This window comes from Suricata suricatta, chromosome 8, assembly GCF_006229205.1.
Source record: "Suricata suricatta isolate VVHF042 chromosome 8, meerkat_22Aug2017_6uvM2_HiC, whole genome shotgun sequence".
NCBI classification, from domain to species: Eukaryota; Metazoa; Chordata; class Mammalia; order Carnivora; family Herpestidae; genus Suricata; species Suricata suricatta.
In genome coordinates, this window is record NC_043707.1 from 100,942,351 (window position 1) to 100,958,105 (window position 15,755).

Sequence of the window (15,755 nt, forward strand, 5' to 3'; positions counted from 1 at the left end):
TGGCTCAGGTCATGATCTCAGTTTGTTGGTTTGAGCCCCATATCAGTCTCTGTGCTGACAGCCTAGAGCCTGATTCTGTGTCTCCTTCTCTCTCTGCCCCTCCCCTGCTGGCACTCTTTCACTCTCAGAAATAAACAGTAAAAAAAAAAAAGAAAGAATGGCATTCAGCCACGTTCTCAAATCGTATTTGATAGGGCTACTTTTCTAGATTCAACTCACAGAATAACTTTAGTATGATGAGTCTGTACTCAAGTGGAGTGGTGATAGTGAAACTTAAACTATTTCATGTCAGAGAAATCATTCTCTCCCTTTATATGTCAGCCAAAGTCTTACTCAGCAGAAGTCTCTGAGGATTCTTTTATATTTTCAAATTAAAAATTTTGTTTTGAATAGTCAACTTATTCATGTAGTTTTGAATTTAAAAGGTCTAAAGGGATTTCTGCTGGAAAATCTCCCTTCCACACCTTTTACCTAACCAGTATCTCTTGCTGGAGGCAACTGGTGTTAAAAAGTTCCTCTGTACCCTCCCAGAAATATGTCGGTATAAGCAAATACATAAATTTTTAACCTCCTTTTTATTACAGGTATAAATATACTGAAAAACATTGTTTTGTACTTTGCTTTTCTCACTGAGCAATAGATAGAAATTATTTCCTATTAGTATACTAGAGCTTACTTGTTCCTTTTTTTCTTCCTTGTTTTATTTAATGGCGATACTCTGTTCCGTAGTGTAGTCATCAGTTTTTTAAAGCCTGGGGCTTACTAATGAGTCTTGTTTCCGTTTTTGTACCATTAAAATAGTGCTATAAAATTTTTTTTAAAGTTATTTCACATATTTTTTGGTGTGTGTGCAGGATAAATTCTTAGAATTGTTAGGTTGAGATATGCTTTTGTAATTTTGATATTGCCAAACTATTCCTCATAGATTTTATGCTCATTGATACTGTCATCTGTAATGTATGAGTGTGCCTGTTTACCCATCCTCATAGCAGTTTGCTGTCAACTTTTGGGTATTTGGCAGTTTGATGGATTAAAAAAATTGTATCTTCAAGTAGTCAGTACTTCTGCTTGGAATAAGATTCTAGTTTTATTTTCAATCATTGTTCTGTTTCTTTAGCGATGTGACATTGGAGATGCTTCCAGGGGAAGTTTATCTTCATATGCTTATATCCTTATGGTGCTGTACTTTCTGCAGCAGAGAAAACCACCTGTTATCCCGGTTCTACAAGAGGTAAGTTTTTAAACTGTAAAGGAGTTTCTTGTGAAAATTGATCAAACCACTGTAGATCTTGCACAGTTTATGAGATCATGAAGGAATTTTTTCAGCATAGACAATTCTAAACTTTATTCTTCCTTTCACGTTATAATCATATAATGAACTTTTTTGAAAAATTCATTATGGGAGAATATAGACTACCAAAAGAATAATAGATGAACAGAACTATTAAGCATCTTTTGCAGCATGTTTATATTTCATCGTTTGAGTGTTGCAGATGATTATGAAAGTCTTGTAGCCATCCATGAACTCATACATTATAGTTTCTCAGATGCAAATATAAAGAAAAGTTTCTTCTCTCCATAGTACTCTCCCTCCTCCTGTCTGGCAATGAGGTTTGGTATATTCTTGTGTATACTTTGGTCAACTCTGAATTTTTGTTGAGAGAAAGCCCAAGGAAATTCTTCCTCATCTCTGTAAGGTTATATTAATTGCAGTAAGTGTAAGAGTGTACATCAGAAGAAATAGATTGTACTCTTTTTCATTCAGATTTGGTGACTTAAGGTTTCCCTTTTTGTAGCCAATTTATACTCTGTTATTTTTAATCATCTGCCTTTTCCTCCTCATTCTTGGCACAAAGTGTATTTGTAAGCATTAGGGAGGATCCAGTTCTAATTTCTTAGAAAGGTGATTATTTTCAGGTAAAGAGAAGTATCAGAACTATTTGGCAAATCACATATTCCAACTTCACATAAACTGATAGTCATGGCAGAGAAGAAAATCACAAAGTAAGCAAGCCAAATGGTGGATGTCAGATGCCCTTAGTAAATTTTAAAAGGTTCTAATCAATGCTATGTGCTTATAGCAGCATTTCCTTGCCCCTTTTAAGATAACAGTGGAAAAGAAACAAAAATTTCAAATATCTTTTCTTGGCAGAAAATTTAAGTTGCTAAATCTATGTTGAATGATGTGGGTTTTGACAAGATTGTTTACAGTAGGGTATTTAAAATCTAGCATGAATTAATGAGGGCTGACAAGGCCAGGATCATTCTCTGTATTAGTCTAATTGTTGTTATGGCTTTAAATTTGGGGATTTTAAATGTATTATTGCCCAGGAATATCATAGCAGCCATCTACTATAATTTGCTATGACTTTGACAGAATACTATGACTAAAATGGAACACAAATTTTGTTTTTATGGTGGTTTGGCTATGTCCTGTAATTACATTACCCATGAATGAGGCACCACTAAGGTAGCACTATGTAATGGAAAGAGCCGGGGCATGATTTTGGAGCCAAAGATACCTGATCTGAATCCTAATTCTGACATTGTGACTTTCAAAAGCTGCCTGACTGCCACTAGTCTGAGTTTTAGCAACAGTAATAATGTAATAGTATTATTTCAGTATTGATAAATGGTACAGAGAAATCGAATACTTTTGCATATAGTAGTTGCTAAAGTAAGTGTTCATAAATGGTGCTTGCTTTATTATTAGCAGCAGCAGCAGATTTATTAATATTATTACTGGAAAAATGTAGGCAGGACTACAGTAGCCAACTTCAAGAACTCTCCCATTGTCTGCTTAACAGTGCTTGATGAAATGAGAGACAGTCCATGGAATGTTTTCCATCATAATGAGCTCTGATTTTGGGGGGCTTTGTGATACATATGAACTGATGATATATGGATTTTGCTTCTGGCATTTTTTGCTTGTCATATGGGACCCCATTGTCCATTGCTTGGCATCATTTAAGTATTGGTCATTGGCACCGATCAACTTTTAAGGGTAAGGATATGTTAAATGAAGGTGATAATCTTTGACTCCATTTGTAATTGAACCTAGACTTGAAGTGACTGGGTAAAAGTAATGTTCTGTTAAGTGTATTTTTCATGGTTAACAGTACAAAGTTTTGTAGGTCAAAAGGAGCTTTTGTAACAGAATGATTTTGCTATATTCTAGAAAATCATCACAAGTAAAAGTAAATTTTCATGTAAAAATGCTTTAAAAAAGGAGTAGGGAGTATTTTCACACTTCATATTATGAACTACTATGCTTCTTTAGCTTATATCAGCTTAAAAATTGCCATTGACAATGAGGAAGAATGAAATATGGCCATTTGTAGCAAAGTGGATGGACCTCGAGGGTGTCATGCTAAGCAAAATAAGTCAGGCAGAGAAGGACAGATACCATATGTTTGCATTCATAGGTCTAACAGGAGAGACCTGGCAGGGGACCATGGGGAGAGAAAGGGGGAAAGAGAGCTGGGGAGAGTGAGGGACACAGATCAAGGGAGACTGCTGAATACTGAAAATGAACCATGGACTGAAGGGAGAGGGGGAGGGAGGAGGTGATGGTCATGGTGGCGGGCACTTGTGGGGAGAAGCACTGGGTGTTATATGGAAACCAATTTGACAATAAACTATTAAGAAAAATAAAATAAAAACATTAAAAAATGCAGTTTTCACAACTTCAAAAAAATTGCCATTGAATGGATGACTCTTGAGGGCAATATGTTAATTGAGATAAAGCAATTGGAGAAATAGTGTATGATTCCACATATGTGAGGTAGTCAGATTCAAAGAGATGGAAAGTAGAATAGTGGTTTTCAGGGGCTAGGAGAGAGAGGAACAAGGAATTATTGTTTAATAATTTTATTGTTTTATTTTTCCAAGATGAAAAGAATTCTGTGATGGATTATGGTGATGGTGTACTACAGTGTGAGTGGACTTAATGTCACTGAATTGTACACTTATAAAACTTATAATCATTTTTTTTTTAATTTTTTAAATGTTTTTTATTTATTTTTGAGAGACAGAGACAGCACGAGCAGGGGAGGGTCAGAGAGAGAGGGAGACACAGAATCTGAAACAGGCTCCAGGCTCTGAGCTAGCTGTCAGCACAGAGCCTGATGCGGGGCTCAAACCCACGAACTGTGAAGTCATGACCTGAGCCGAAGTCGGACGCTTAACCGACCGAGCCACCCAGGCGCCCCTATAATCATTTTTCTTATGTATATTTTACAACTAAAAAAAATTGCAGTTTAAATACAGCAATAGAGAGGCACCTAGGTGGCTCAGTTGGTTAAACATCCGACTTTGGCTCAGCTTATGATCTCACGGCTCATGAGTTTGAGCCTCACGTTGGCTCTGTGCTGACAGCTTGGAACCTGGGTCCTGCTTTGGATTCTGTATCTCCTTCTCTCTGCCCCTTCCCTGCTTGTTCCCTCTCTCTCTTTCTCAAACTCTATGTAGCAGTAGATACTAAAATACAATTAAATATAAAAGTAAATATGAAAAACATACAGGGTCACTCCTTGTACAAATATGATTGAGATGTGTCATGAGGTTTTAGATTACTGAGTGCTTGAATAGAGGATGATTGGTATTGAGAGAAATGTGAAGAGAAAGTGTGTGCATGTATGTCTAAGAGAAAGGGAGGGTTGCACTAATGCTTTTTCTAAGGGCTGAAAGAGTGAAAAGTTAGAATGTGAAATATGAGAGCTCATAAAAAAAAAATTGGCAAGTCAGTAATTAAACAGCTTCCAAGGCCTACCCCACAGGGTCCACTTCATTGTGTTACCAGCCAACATAGTTGAGTTTGGATCATGGTGGTTACTCAGAAATAAGAATTATGTTAAAAACAGTCAAGGTCTAAAGAGGTAGCTTATATTATTTTCCATGTAATACCTATAATAATATCTATACAGGTAAAGTGATCTATAAGGGTAAAATACCAACTTTGGCTCCTTTAAAACCTTCATTTCTTTTTTCAGGGCAGGATCCCATATCTTTTGTTTTCGATATTAATATTTGTAATTGCCAGCCTGTCCCTTGTTTGTTCTATGAAGTGGCAAAATTTATGGTAGATAAGTGGTAACTATATTTAAGTTACATATAAACTTGATCTTTTTGTAAATATGCTTTCGGAGTAAACAAACATGTATTAAGTATTCTCTATTTGGCGGGCTATGATATAGTAGGAATTTTGTCTCCAAAGGAAAGTTATATATAGTTTTTGCCTACAAGGAACATAAATCTGAGAGTGAGATTAGATGGACCAGAGATGTTAATTTTGTAAATCACCGTACCATCTAAAATGGAAGGGGTGATGAGGACCACCTTATCTGATGATTTTAAAGTATTTTCTGGTAAGCTCTGGGGACTCATCAGTGTACATGTGAGAAGTGAGATAAGGACAAATGGGGTATGTTTTCTGTACTCAGGCTTCTATCAGAGTACCTCTGCTTTTTATCTGTTTTACATATTAAACTTCCAGGAAGGTTCCATTTTAGGAGAGGATTCCACAGTTTAAGAGGGGGGAAAAAGGAAACAACTGACCTAATTAATCTAATCTCTCATTTTCATTGAGAAAACTGAGAGTTTATCCAGAATCACTGCTTGGCAGGACTGAAACTAGAAATGAGGTCTGCTGACTGTGAACCTGTTGCATCTTTTTACTTTATTGCATCTTTTAAAAAAACCAAAAGCCTCACGGGATACTTTTCTTCGAGTAAAGTAGCATTACTTACTGCCCTCTCCCTCTTCTTGATCAGGATAGTGAATTATTATGTGTAATTAATCGTGAAGATTTTAGGGACACCTGGGAGGCTCAGTAGGTTAAGTATCAGACTCTTTGTTTCAGCTCAGGTCATGATCTCACAGTTTGTGAGTTTGAGACCTGCATCGGGCTCTGCTTGGGATTGTCTCTTTCCCTCTCTCCCCCTCTCTCTCTGCCCCTGCCCTACTTGGGCTGTCTCTCTCAAAAATAAAATAAGCCTGGGGGCGCCTGGGTGGCTCAGTCGGTTGGGCCTCCGACTTTGGCTCAGGTCAGATCTCACATTTGTGGGTTCGAGCCCCGCGTCAGGCTCTGTGCTGACAGCTAGTTCAGAGCCTGGAGCCTGCTTATGTTCCGGTTCCTTCTCTCTCTGCCCCTCCCCCTTTCATGCTCTGTCTCTCTCTGTATCAAAAATAAATAAAACATAAAATAAGTAAATAAATAAAATAAAAGTACTAGAGCCCTTTCCCCAAAACAAGCAGTTCCATTGATTTCCTTTGGGTGTACACATCAGTATGTATTATCTATTTCTACATCTGTGATCCTTTGATGAAAATTCAGTTTTCATTTTTTTTTTCTTTAGTTTTACTTTGTTCTTTAGTTTTACTTTACTGTTTGGACAGGCCAAATAATGTCAAATGTGTCATTTGGAGAGTCTCATGCTTTGACCTGCTAGATACATTTTATTTATTAATAACTTGGCATTATATTATCCTGAAATGTTCCTTTTGGAAGAAGTATTTCAATGTGTCTATTATAGCTATATTCTAAAATGATATGAGACTACTTAGGCTTTTGGGTTGGATGACTTAAAATGTAATAATAAAATTGTTTTTGCAGATTTTTGATGGAAAACAGATTCCACAGAGAATGGTTGATGGATGGAATGCATTTTTCTTCGATAAAACAGAAGAGCTGGTAATTTTTTCATAATCTTCATGTTACAGAATGCTCACTGATACATGTCAGAATTTGAATAATAATTTTACTTAGATTTAGGGGGTCCATATTTTGGGTATTTATAGACACCTCTCTCTCTCTTTTCTCACCTATAGAAAAAGCGTTTACCTTCACTTGGAAAGAACACAGAAACATTAGGAGAGCTTTGGTTGGGACTGCTTCGCTTCTATACTGAAGAGTTTGATTTCAAGGAATATGTAATTAGCATTCGGCAGAAAAAGCTGTTGACAACTTTTGAGAAGCAGTGGACATCCAAATGCATTGCAATTGAAGGTAATCATTTAACTGATAGTATGTGAGGAACAAAACAAAACAAAAAGCCAGAGTTTTCATTTGGGAAGGAAATTGAAGGGAAAACTTAAACACATTAGAATTAGGAAGATTCTTCCTCTTTTAATAGACCATTTTAAAAGAATAATTTGCTGATTTGAATGGTCTATGTAGTATTAGACTCTAGTTATGGCTCCTAAATTTATTTTATGTCATAGTGAACATAATTTTTAATTAAAAAATAAATATTTCTTTTCTAGATCCTTTTGACTTGAATCATAACCTCGGTGCTGGAGTTTCTAGAAAAAGTAAGTTTTAAATATAGAAATTCCCCATTTTTAAAACACTTACACATTAAAGTCTGCATAATTATTATTCTCTTCTCTTTTTCAATAGTGACTAATTTTATCATGAAGGCATTTATCAATGGAAGGAAGCTTTTTGGTACCCCCTTTTATCCACTCATTGGCAGAGAAGCTGTAAGTTTACATAATTTGCATTCTGAATATATTTTTAAAAATAAAACTTTTTTGTAATATAGGAAGCCTTATCATGTTTCCAGGTTGCTGTTAGGAATAGGGGAAAGAGATGATTCTAAGCTCCCTGTTTTGTTTTTTTATTGCACTTATCATAGTCCATAATGAGATACCTATTTGCTAAATTTTATGTGTCTGTTTAATCTGTTAAATTTTGTCTCCGTCATTAGACTGTAGCTCCATGAAGACAGATCTGTTTACCATCATACCTCTAGTACCTATCATTGCGCCTGGCACATAGGATGTACCAAATAAGCATTTGTTGAATGAGTAAGAGTCAGTATCCTTAAATTTTGAATTCTTTTAAAAATGTGCTTAAAATTTTTTTTTAATGTTTATTTTTGAGTGAGAGAGAGAGAACTCGAGCAGAGGAGGGATGGAGAGAGAGGGAGACACAGAATCTGAAGTAGTCTCCAGGTTCTGAGCTGTCGGCACAGAGCTTGACACAGGGCTCAAACTCACGAACCGTGAGATTGTGACCTGAACCAAAGTTGAATGTTTAACCGACCCAGCCACCTAGATGCCCCTTTATATTCTGAATTTGAATTGCTACCTACTGCCCCCTTCCATCTCCGGAAGTCTTTTTTATTTTTTTTTAATGTTTGTTCATTTATTTTGAGAGAGAGAGCAGGGGATGGGGTGTGCAGAGAGGGAGAAGGAGAGAGAGAATCCCAAGCAGGCTCTGTCACTATCATTGTGGAGCCTGACTCAGGGCTCCATCTCACAAACCTTGAGATGATGACCTGAGCCGAAATCAGGAGTTGGATGCTTAACTCACTGAGCCACCCAAGAGTGCTCCTTAGCTCTAGAAACCTTAATGAAAATAAAAACAGAGAGGACAGCACCAAAGAAATATTTTAGGTTTGGGGTAGCCCTGTTAAGCTGAATTTGATGGCATGGAACTGAGAGGATTCCTTTTGCCTGAACTGGGTGGAATAGTGTTTCCCATTCCTCTTGGTTGCATTCTGCTTTTTGCTTGCTTTCTAATGGGAGGAGGTCTGAGTTTCACAGAAACTTCCAAGAGAAGAAGTCTCAAGAGAGAAGAAACTGTGTCTCTTCTATTGCCTAATGAATATCCTTGATCTTGTTCAGTAGAGGTTCCACTCTATTTTTTTAGGATGTAGGGTAAGAAAAGTAGAAAAGTCTAGAGCTTTTTTTCCCTTGGACCACTGATTCTCAGACATTTTTTTTATTTTCCTACCTCTTACAGAGGCGATAATAATTTTGATGGAGAGAAATAAAATAACAGTAAAATTTGAAATGGTACAAAAGTTGTATGAGAACAAAAATGTCAAACAAAAGGAAAATTCAACAATAATTTTACTAACATACTAATTAAAATAGTACTAAGTAAAGACACAGATCGAAACAAATCTGATGAAACACTTATAAAGGATTTTACCTGAAAATTGTGGAAATTCCAGTTATTAGTGTGTATATATATGTGCATATGTTCCATAGGAACCTACCAGTTTCATGTTGTCAGACTTTTTAGTAGAATATTAAATTGAGTCCTTAGTAAACTGGAAATGTGCTAATTTTAGTCTGAATATAAAATTTTAGTAACTGATAATAACTCAGTATGTTTGTTATAAGCAGTCCTAACAGATATTAGAGTCTTTGGTCTTGAATATCATTTGGCAGAAGAGCCAAATATCAGTTTGGGGCCTATCAGAAGGGGCCTGTGAATCTGCTAATCCTTTTCTGATCATCTTTTTTCCTTTTTAAAAGTTAATATATAGTATTCTGTGGCATGTGTATTCTTCTTTGGTGGGCATTTAGATTGTTTATATTGTATCAGTGTTACAACTGATATTATAAAAAATACCCTTTTTAAACAGTCTTTCATGCTTATTCTTGCCATAGTAAAATTTATTCTTTTCAACACATATTTGCTGAATTCCTACTTTGTACTGATTTCTCTACTAGGTACTGACTAGGCTTATAAGTCTATAAAATAGGTGTGGTTCATTCTTACACTAATGAAATGGAGACGAGTATCTTTTCTATTCATCTTTTTCACTTACATATTGCTACTTCAACTATTCTTCTATATCATCAGGTCCTCTACTATACTGACCCATTTTCTCACATTCTGTTAGCTATCTTCTGTCTTCATTTTTCTTCCTATTTAAGTTAGATTTCCTGGTCTGTTCTCCTACATATACTTTTTCTTTCTTTCTTTTTTTTTTTTTTTTTAGCTTAAAATTTAACATATAGTGCAAATGTTGTTTCAGGAGTAGAATTCAGTGATTTCATCACTTACATATGCTCATCACAGCAAGTGCCCTCCTGAATATCCATCACCCATCCAGCCCATTTCTCATCCACCTTCCTCCACCAGTCCTCAGTTTGTTCTTTATTGTTAAGAGTCTGTTATGGTTTGTTTCATCCTTCTCCCCCCATTTTTATATGTTTATCTGTTTTGTTTCTTAAATTCCTTGTATGGGTGAAATTATGTGGTATTTGTCTTTTTCAGACTGACTTATTTGCATAATGCATTCTAGCTCCATCCACATTGTTGTAAATGGCAAGATTTCATTCATTTTGATGGCTAAGTAATATTCCCTTGTATGTATGTATATGTGTGTGTGTGTGTGTGTGTGTGTGTGTGTGTGTGTGTGTGTGTGTAATGTCACATCTTTATCCATTCATTAGCTGATGGACATTTGATATAGGCTCTCTCCATAGTTTGGCTGTTGTTGACAATGCTGTGCCATACACTTTCATTAATTAAAAAACAATTTTTTTTTAATTTGAGAGAGCAAGAGAAAGCACGTGCAAGCAGAGGAGAGGGACAGAGGGAGAGAGAGAGAGAATCTTAAGTCTCTCTTGACACAGGGCTCAATCACACAACCCTGAGATCATGACCTGAGCTGAAATCAAGGGTCAGACACTCGACTGAACCACGTAGATGCCTCAATGTGGCACGAGAAGAGAGAGAGCACGAACAGACAAGAGGAATTGAAAGAGAGAGAGAGTCTCAAGCAGGCTCCATGCCAGGGAAGAGCCTGATGTGGAGGCTCAATCCCAAACCTGGAATCATGACCTGAGCTAAAATCAGGAGTTGAATGCTTAATTGACAAAGCTACCCAGGCCTTCCTTTCTTTTGCACCCTTATGTGTTCAGCCTTACATGAATTCACTCATCCACCATCTGTCTGTGCTTTGGCAGCTAAGCACTATGGAAAAAAGTCCTAAAGCTAGGTGGTTTTATTTATATAGTACAACTATAATGTCTACCAGCCTAAATTAGACTTTCAGTACCATGTGACATACTTATTCTATTTTTAAAAATGTTTTCTTTAATGTTTAATTATTTTTGAGAGAGAGAGTGAGCAAGAGCAGGGAAGGGACAGAGAGAGGGAAACCCAGAATCTGAGGCAGGCTCCAGGCTCTGAGCTGTTAGCACAAAGCCTGACACATGGTTTAAACTCACAGACTGTGAGATCATGACCTGAGCCAAAGTTGGACACTTAACTAACTGGGCCACACAGGTGCCCCTACATTTTTTTAAAAGTAGATTTATTTATTTTGAGACAGAGGGAGGGGCAGAGAGGGATGGATGGAGAATCCCAAGCAGGCTCTACAATGGCAGCACAGAGCCTGATTCGGGGCTCAATCCCATGACCATGAGATCATGAGTCGAAACCAAGAGTTAGACACTTAACCAACCGAGCCACCCAGGCACCCTCCTTATTACATTTCTTTAGTTACCTATATATCCTATTTGATAAAACTAATTCAGATATGATTTTGCTGAAAATTCAATACCTGTTGTATTTTTCCCCCCTTTCACCTCTGCCTTCTTATGCTTAGAAGATTTCCCTCGGAGACATAGTACCAGATCAATATTCTGTTAATCTATAAATCTGCCTGCATCTGCAGATATATATATATATATATATATATATATTTTTTTTTTTTTTTAATGTTCATTTATTTTTGAGAGAGAGAGCATGAACAGGGGAGGGGCAGAGGGAGAGGGAGACAGAGGTCTGAAGCGGGCTCTGTTATGACAGCAGCAAGCCCAATGTGGGGCTTGAACTCACCAACCATCTGATCATGACCTGAGCTGAAGTCAGATATTCAACTGACTGAGCCATCCAGGTGCCCCACACACATTTTCTTTATCAGACTTGTCCTTCATTTGCGCTCTAGATCCATTTGTTAGTCTCTTTACCTTGAATCTTTAGTCTCGTAATCTGTGAAAAACATTTCAAAGATGAAATACATAAAATGTAGTTACAGATTAGCATTAAGAGATAAACATTTGCTATCTATTTTAATGATAGGGAACATTAATTTTGAACCTCAGGCAAAATGTCTCCCCCAGAATTACTTTCTTCTAATTAGTAAGCTTCTATTACAAAAAATTATACTCAATTATTATTAGTATATTTTGAAATTCTTCAATAAAACTTTAGTGGAAATTTGCTTTCTCTCTTGTTAAGTACTATGTAATATCTTCAGTTTTGTCATAACACCTAAAATATTTACAGGAAAATTTTGTTGCCCTCGGGCCTAAGCTGCCTTAACTGGGATGGGGGAATGGACAGTTTGGATTAGAGAGAGATTCTGGAATAAAATGGATACAACTTGGTAATTATAATTAGAGGTGATAGGTGAAGGAGACCAAATTCAGGATGATTCCTAGGCTTCTGCCTTAAGCTGCTGGGTGAATTGACATAGGCTTTCATTTTGTCTTGGCAGAAAATGTGATGGTGAAGATTTAATTAATTGGTTTCATCAGTTATAACTATGAAGAATTCTCTTTAATCTGTCTTTAAAAATGCAACCTTATTGATATGATTCGCATACTCTATAATTCATCGATATACACTGAGCAGTTAAATTCACTGGTTTGTAATATATTCACAGGATGTGCAGCCATCGCCACAATCTAATTTAGAACATTTGTTTCTCTCTCAAGAAAACCCCATCCCCATTGGTGTTCATTCCCTAATCCTTTTCACTCCTACCCCTCAAACCACCGATCCTTTTTTTTGTCTCTATAGATTGGCCTATGTGGACATTATGTATAAATGGATTCATATGTGGTGCCTTTTGTGACTGGCTTCTTTCATTTGGGCTGATGTTCTCAGGGTTTGTTCATGTATTAGTACTTCATTCCTTATTATGGATGGTATGAGTGTTACTCCATTATGTGGATATATCAGATTTTATTTATCTATTCATTACCTGTGTTGGACATTTGAATTATTTCTACTTCTCAGATATTATGAGTAATGCTGCTGTGAATATTAGTGCACAAATTTTTGTGTGGCTGTATGTTTTCATTTCTTTTGGTTGCATACCTAACAGAATTGATGGGTCATTTTGATAAATTTATTTTTAACTTTCTGAGATGCTGCCAAACATTTTTTAATTTAATGTTTTATTTTTTAAAGAGAGAGAGAGTACAAGTTGGGGAGAGGCAGAGAGAGAGGGAGACATAGAATCCGAAGAAGGCTACAGGCTCCGAGCTGTCAGCACAGAGCCCGATGCGGGGCTCGAACTTGTGAACCATGAGATCATGACCTGAGCCAAAGTCAGATGCTCAACTGACTGAGCCACCCAGGTGCCCTGCTGCCAAACCTTTTTTTAATGCAGCTGTCTTATTTTGTATTCCCACTAGGAATATATGTGGGTTTCATTTATCCACATCCATTTTCTTTTTATGATAGTCATCCTAGTAGATGCGTCTCTTTTATATCTGATTTTAGATAGGTTTGAAGATTGCTATATGGACATGTCTTTCAGAGATGTGGGTACTGTTAGGACAAACTAGTTTTTGTGATTGTGCAAAACAAAACTGAGCTAAAGCTTAGAAGAATAAGCAAGGTGCTAGGGTAACGGAAAAATAATCCTGGGTCATATTAGACTTGGGAAAATGGTTTGCTTCAAATTGGTTCTCTACCTTCTCTTCAGGTATACCCTGCTTTATATAATAAATGTTATATGTTCTTGGGATATTAAAAGCAAATCCAATCATATTTTAAATAAACCAGAGGGTTGTTTTATTTATATAGAGCTCTCTTGTAAAGAGTATAATTTTTTTTCTAGAAGTAGCCTAGTAAGGCAGAAAACATGAGATTTGTAGTTAGAAAGACTTAACTTTATTTATTTATTTATTTTTTCAATATTTTATTGTCAAGTTGTTTTCCATACAACACCCAGTGCTCTTCCCCATAAGTGCCCTCCACCATCACCACCACCGCTTAACTTTAAATCCTGCTTTACTTACCAGCTTTTTACTTTGGGCAAATGACTTGAACTCTCTGAGCCTCTTTCCTCATCTATAAAATGAAGATGAAAATAGTATCTACTTTAGGGGCACCTGGGTGACTCAGTCAGTTGAGCATCTGTCCCTCTCTGTGCCCCTCTCCCACTTGTGCTCTCTCAAAAATAAAATTGGAAAATACTATCTACTTTATTGAAATATTATTGAAAGATGTCACAAATGAATGAAAAAATAATGTGGATGTAAAGTGGTTAGCACTGTTTGCAGCTGTGATATTGAGGATGATAATTCTTAATCTTATTTGTATATCATGGTTTTAGTTATAGTGAAATATTTGTTGATTTTTTTAAAAGTTTATTTGTTTTGAGAGAGAGAATAGGGGAGAGGCAGAGAACGAGGGAGAGAGAGAATCCCAAGCACTGTCAATGCAGAGCATGACCCAGGCTGCTCGATCTCACAACCATGAGATCATGACCTGAGCTGAGATCAAGAGTCGGACGCTTAACTAACTGAGCCACCCAAGTGCCCCTATTTTCTGTTTTTAAAACCACTTTTGCATCTTGGTCTTATTTCCTTTTGGATTCCAGTATTTCTATTTTTTTTCTAGTAAATTTTCATTTTCTCCCTAGGAGTACTTCTTTGATTCCAGAGTATTAACAGATGGAGAACTGGCTCCCAATGATCGATGTTGTCGTGTGTGTGGAAAAATAGGCCACTACATGAAAGACTGCCCTAAAAGGAGAAGGTTGGCAAATGATTATATATCAACATTATCAGGGAAAATAAATGTGAGGCCAGTTGTAGCTACAGCTGTGTTCATATAGGTTTAAGTGAGAAAGTTCAGGGCTTAAATTGGACATTGGATAAATGTATATTGGAATGGAATTTTTTTAATAGAGTCAGATTTGTGGTACAATGCTATCTTAAAATACTCTCATTTATTTATTCAGTAATTCATTCTGGCTTTGTGTTTCTTGTTTTTTTTTTTAATTGAAGAAGCATTTATTGATACCTACTTTATTGGGAACTGTGCTAAGAGTCAAGAAAAAAAACCAAGACACAGGGTTCTTGCTGAGGACCTCACAGTCATGCAAACCAATACTTAATATATAATATATAATTAACTAAATCTTTGAGGTATCTACTGTGAGGTGTACCTATGTTATATATACTTTGAGGAATATATATCCTCTATATCCCCTGAGGATATATTTATGAAATATACTTTACTGTATTTAATAGGCCAAGAAGATCCCTTCTGTAGTTATCAAGTCCTGCCTAACATAAAGAGCTTAGAACTTGTCAGATAGAATGAACTCCTAGGTTGTATCCGTACTGACTGTTAAATTTAGAGAAGATACTTTCTCTAAGCATCAGCTTCTTACTCTATAAAATGGAGTTAATAAATACCAGCCTCTAAGGATTGTTATAAGATTAAAATTCAATACTAAATTTTTTTTCTAATTTGATAATGTCTTATAAAATTACTAGAGTACTCAGTTGCTGCCATATGAGTAGGTGTGCTCTAAATGTGAGTTCCTTTGTCTTAAAAAAAGATGCATGAAACTGTGGGCATGTTAATCCCTTTATCGTGAGACTCTTGTATAGTTTAGTTTGTTCTGTGAGTCACTCAGTTTACAAGTCCCTAGCCCCACATTATTGGTATCAGCAGTTTACTGTTTAGACTAAAGAAGAAAGACAGTGAAGAAGAGAAGGATGGGAATGAAGAAGAGAAAGACTCCCGAGACCTTCTTGACCCCCGAGACCTCCACGACAGTCGAGAGTTTAGAGACCCCAGAGACCTCAGATGCTTCATATGTGGAGATGCAGGACATGTACGAAGGGAGTGCCCAGAGGTCAAGCTGGCCCGTCAGAGGAATAGCAGTGTGGCAGGTAAATAGAACAAGTCAAAAATAGTGTCTGGTAGAAATAAGGTTTGTGTTTATATCATTTATAATGTTGTTGTTTTTTGA

General features: G+C 36.5%; 1 protein-coding gene across 10 annotated transcripts in view; it reads left to right on the forward strand.

The window, feature by feature from the left end:
• TUT4 (terminal uridylyl transferase 4) overlaps window positions 1-15,755 on the forward strand; it is a 221,715-nt gene that overhangs the window by 192,965 nt on the left and 12,995 nt on the right. For 6 of the 10 annotated variants that reach the window (XM_029946134.1, XM_029946143.1, XM_029946133.1 and 3 more), the window contains 7 exons: window positions 1,118-1,231; window positions 6,614-6,691; window positions 6,829-7,006; window positions 7,264-7,311; window positions 7,400-7,482; window positions 14,412-14,527; window positions 15,452-15,675. In XM_029946134.1, coding sequence (XP_029801994.1) covers window positions 1,118-1,231; window positions 6,614-6,691; window positions 6,829-7,006; window positions 7,264-7,311; window positions 7,400-7,482; window positions 14,412-14,527; window positions 15,452-15,675 — 841 coding nt within the window. The remainder of the gene's footprint in view (window positions 1-1,117; window positions 1,232-6,613; window positions 6,692-6,828; window positions 7,007-7,263; window positions 7,312-7,399; window positions 7,483-14,411; window positions 14,528-15,451; window positions 15,676-15,755) is intronic. The other 4 variants (XM_029946137.1, XM_029946141.1, XM_029946138.1 and 1 more) reach the window with 2 other exon arrangements.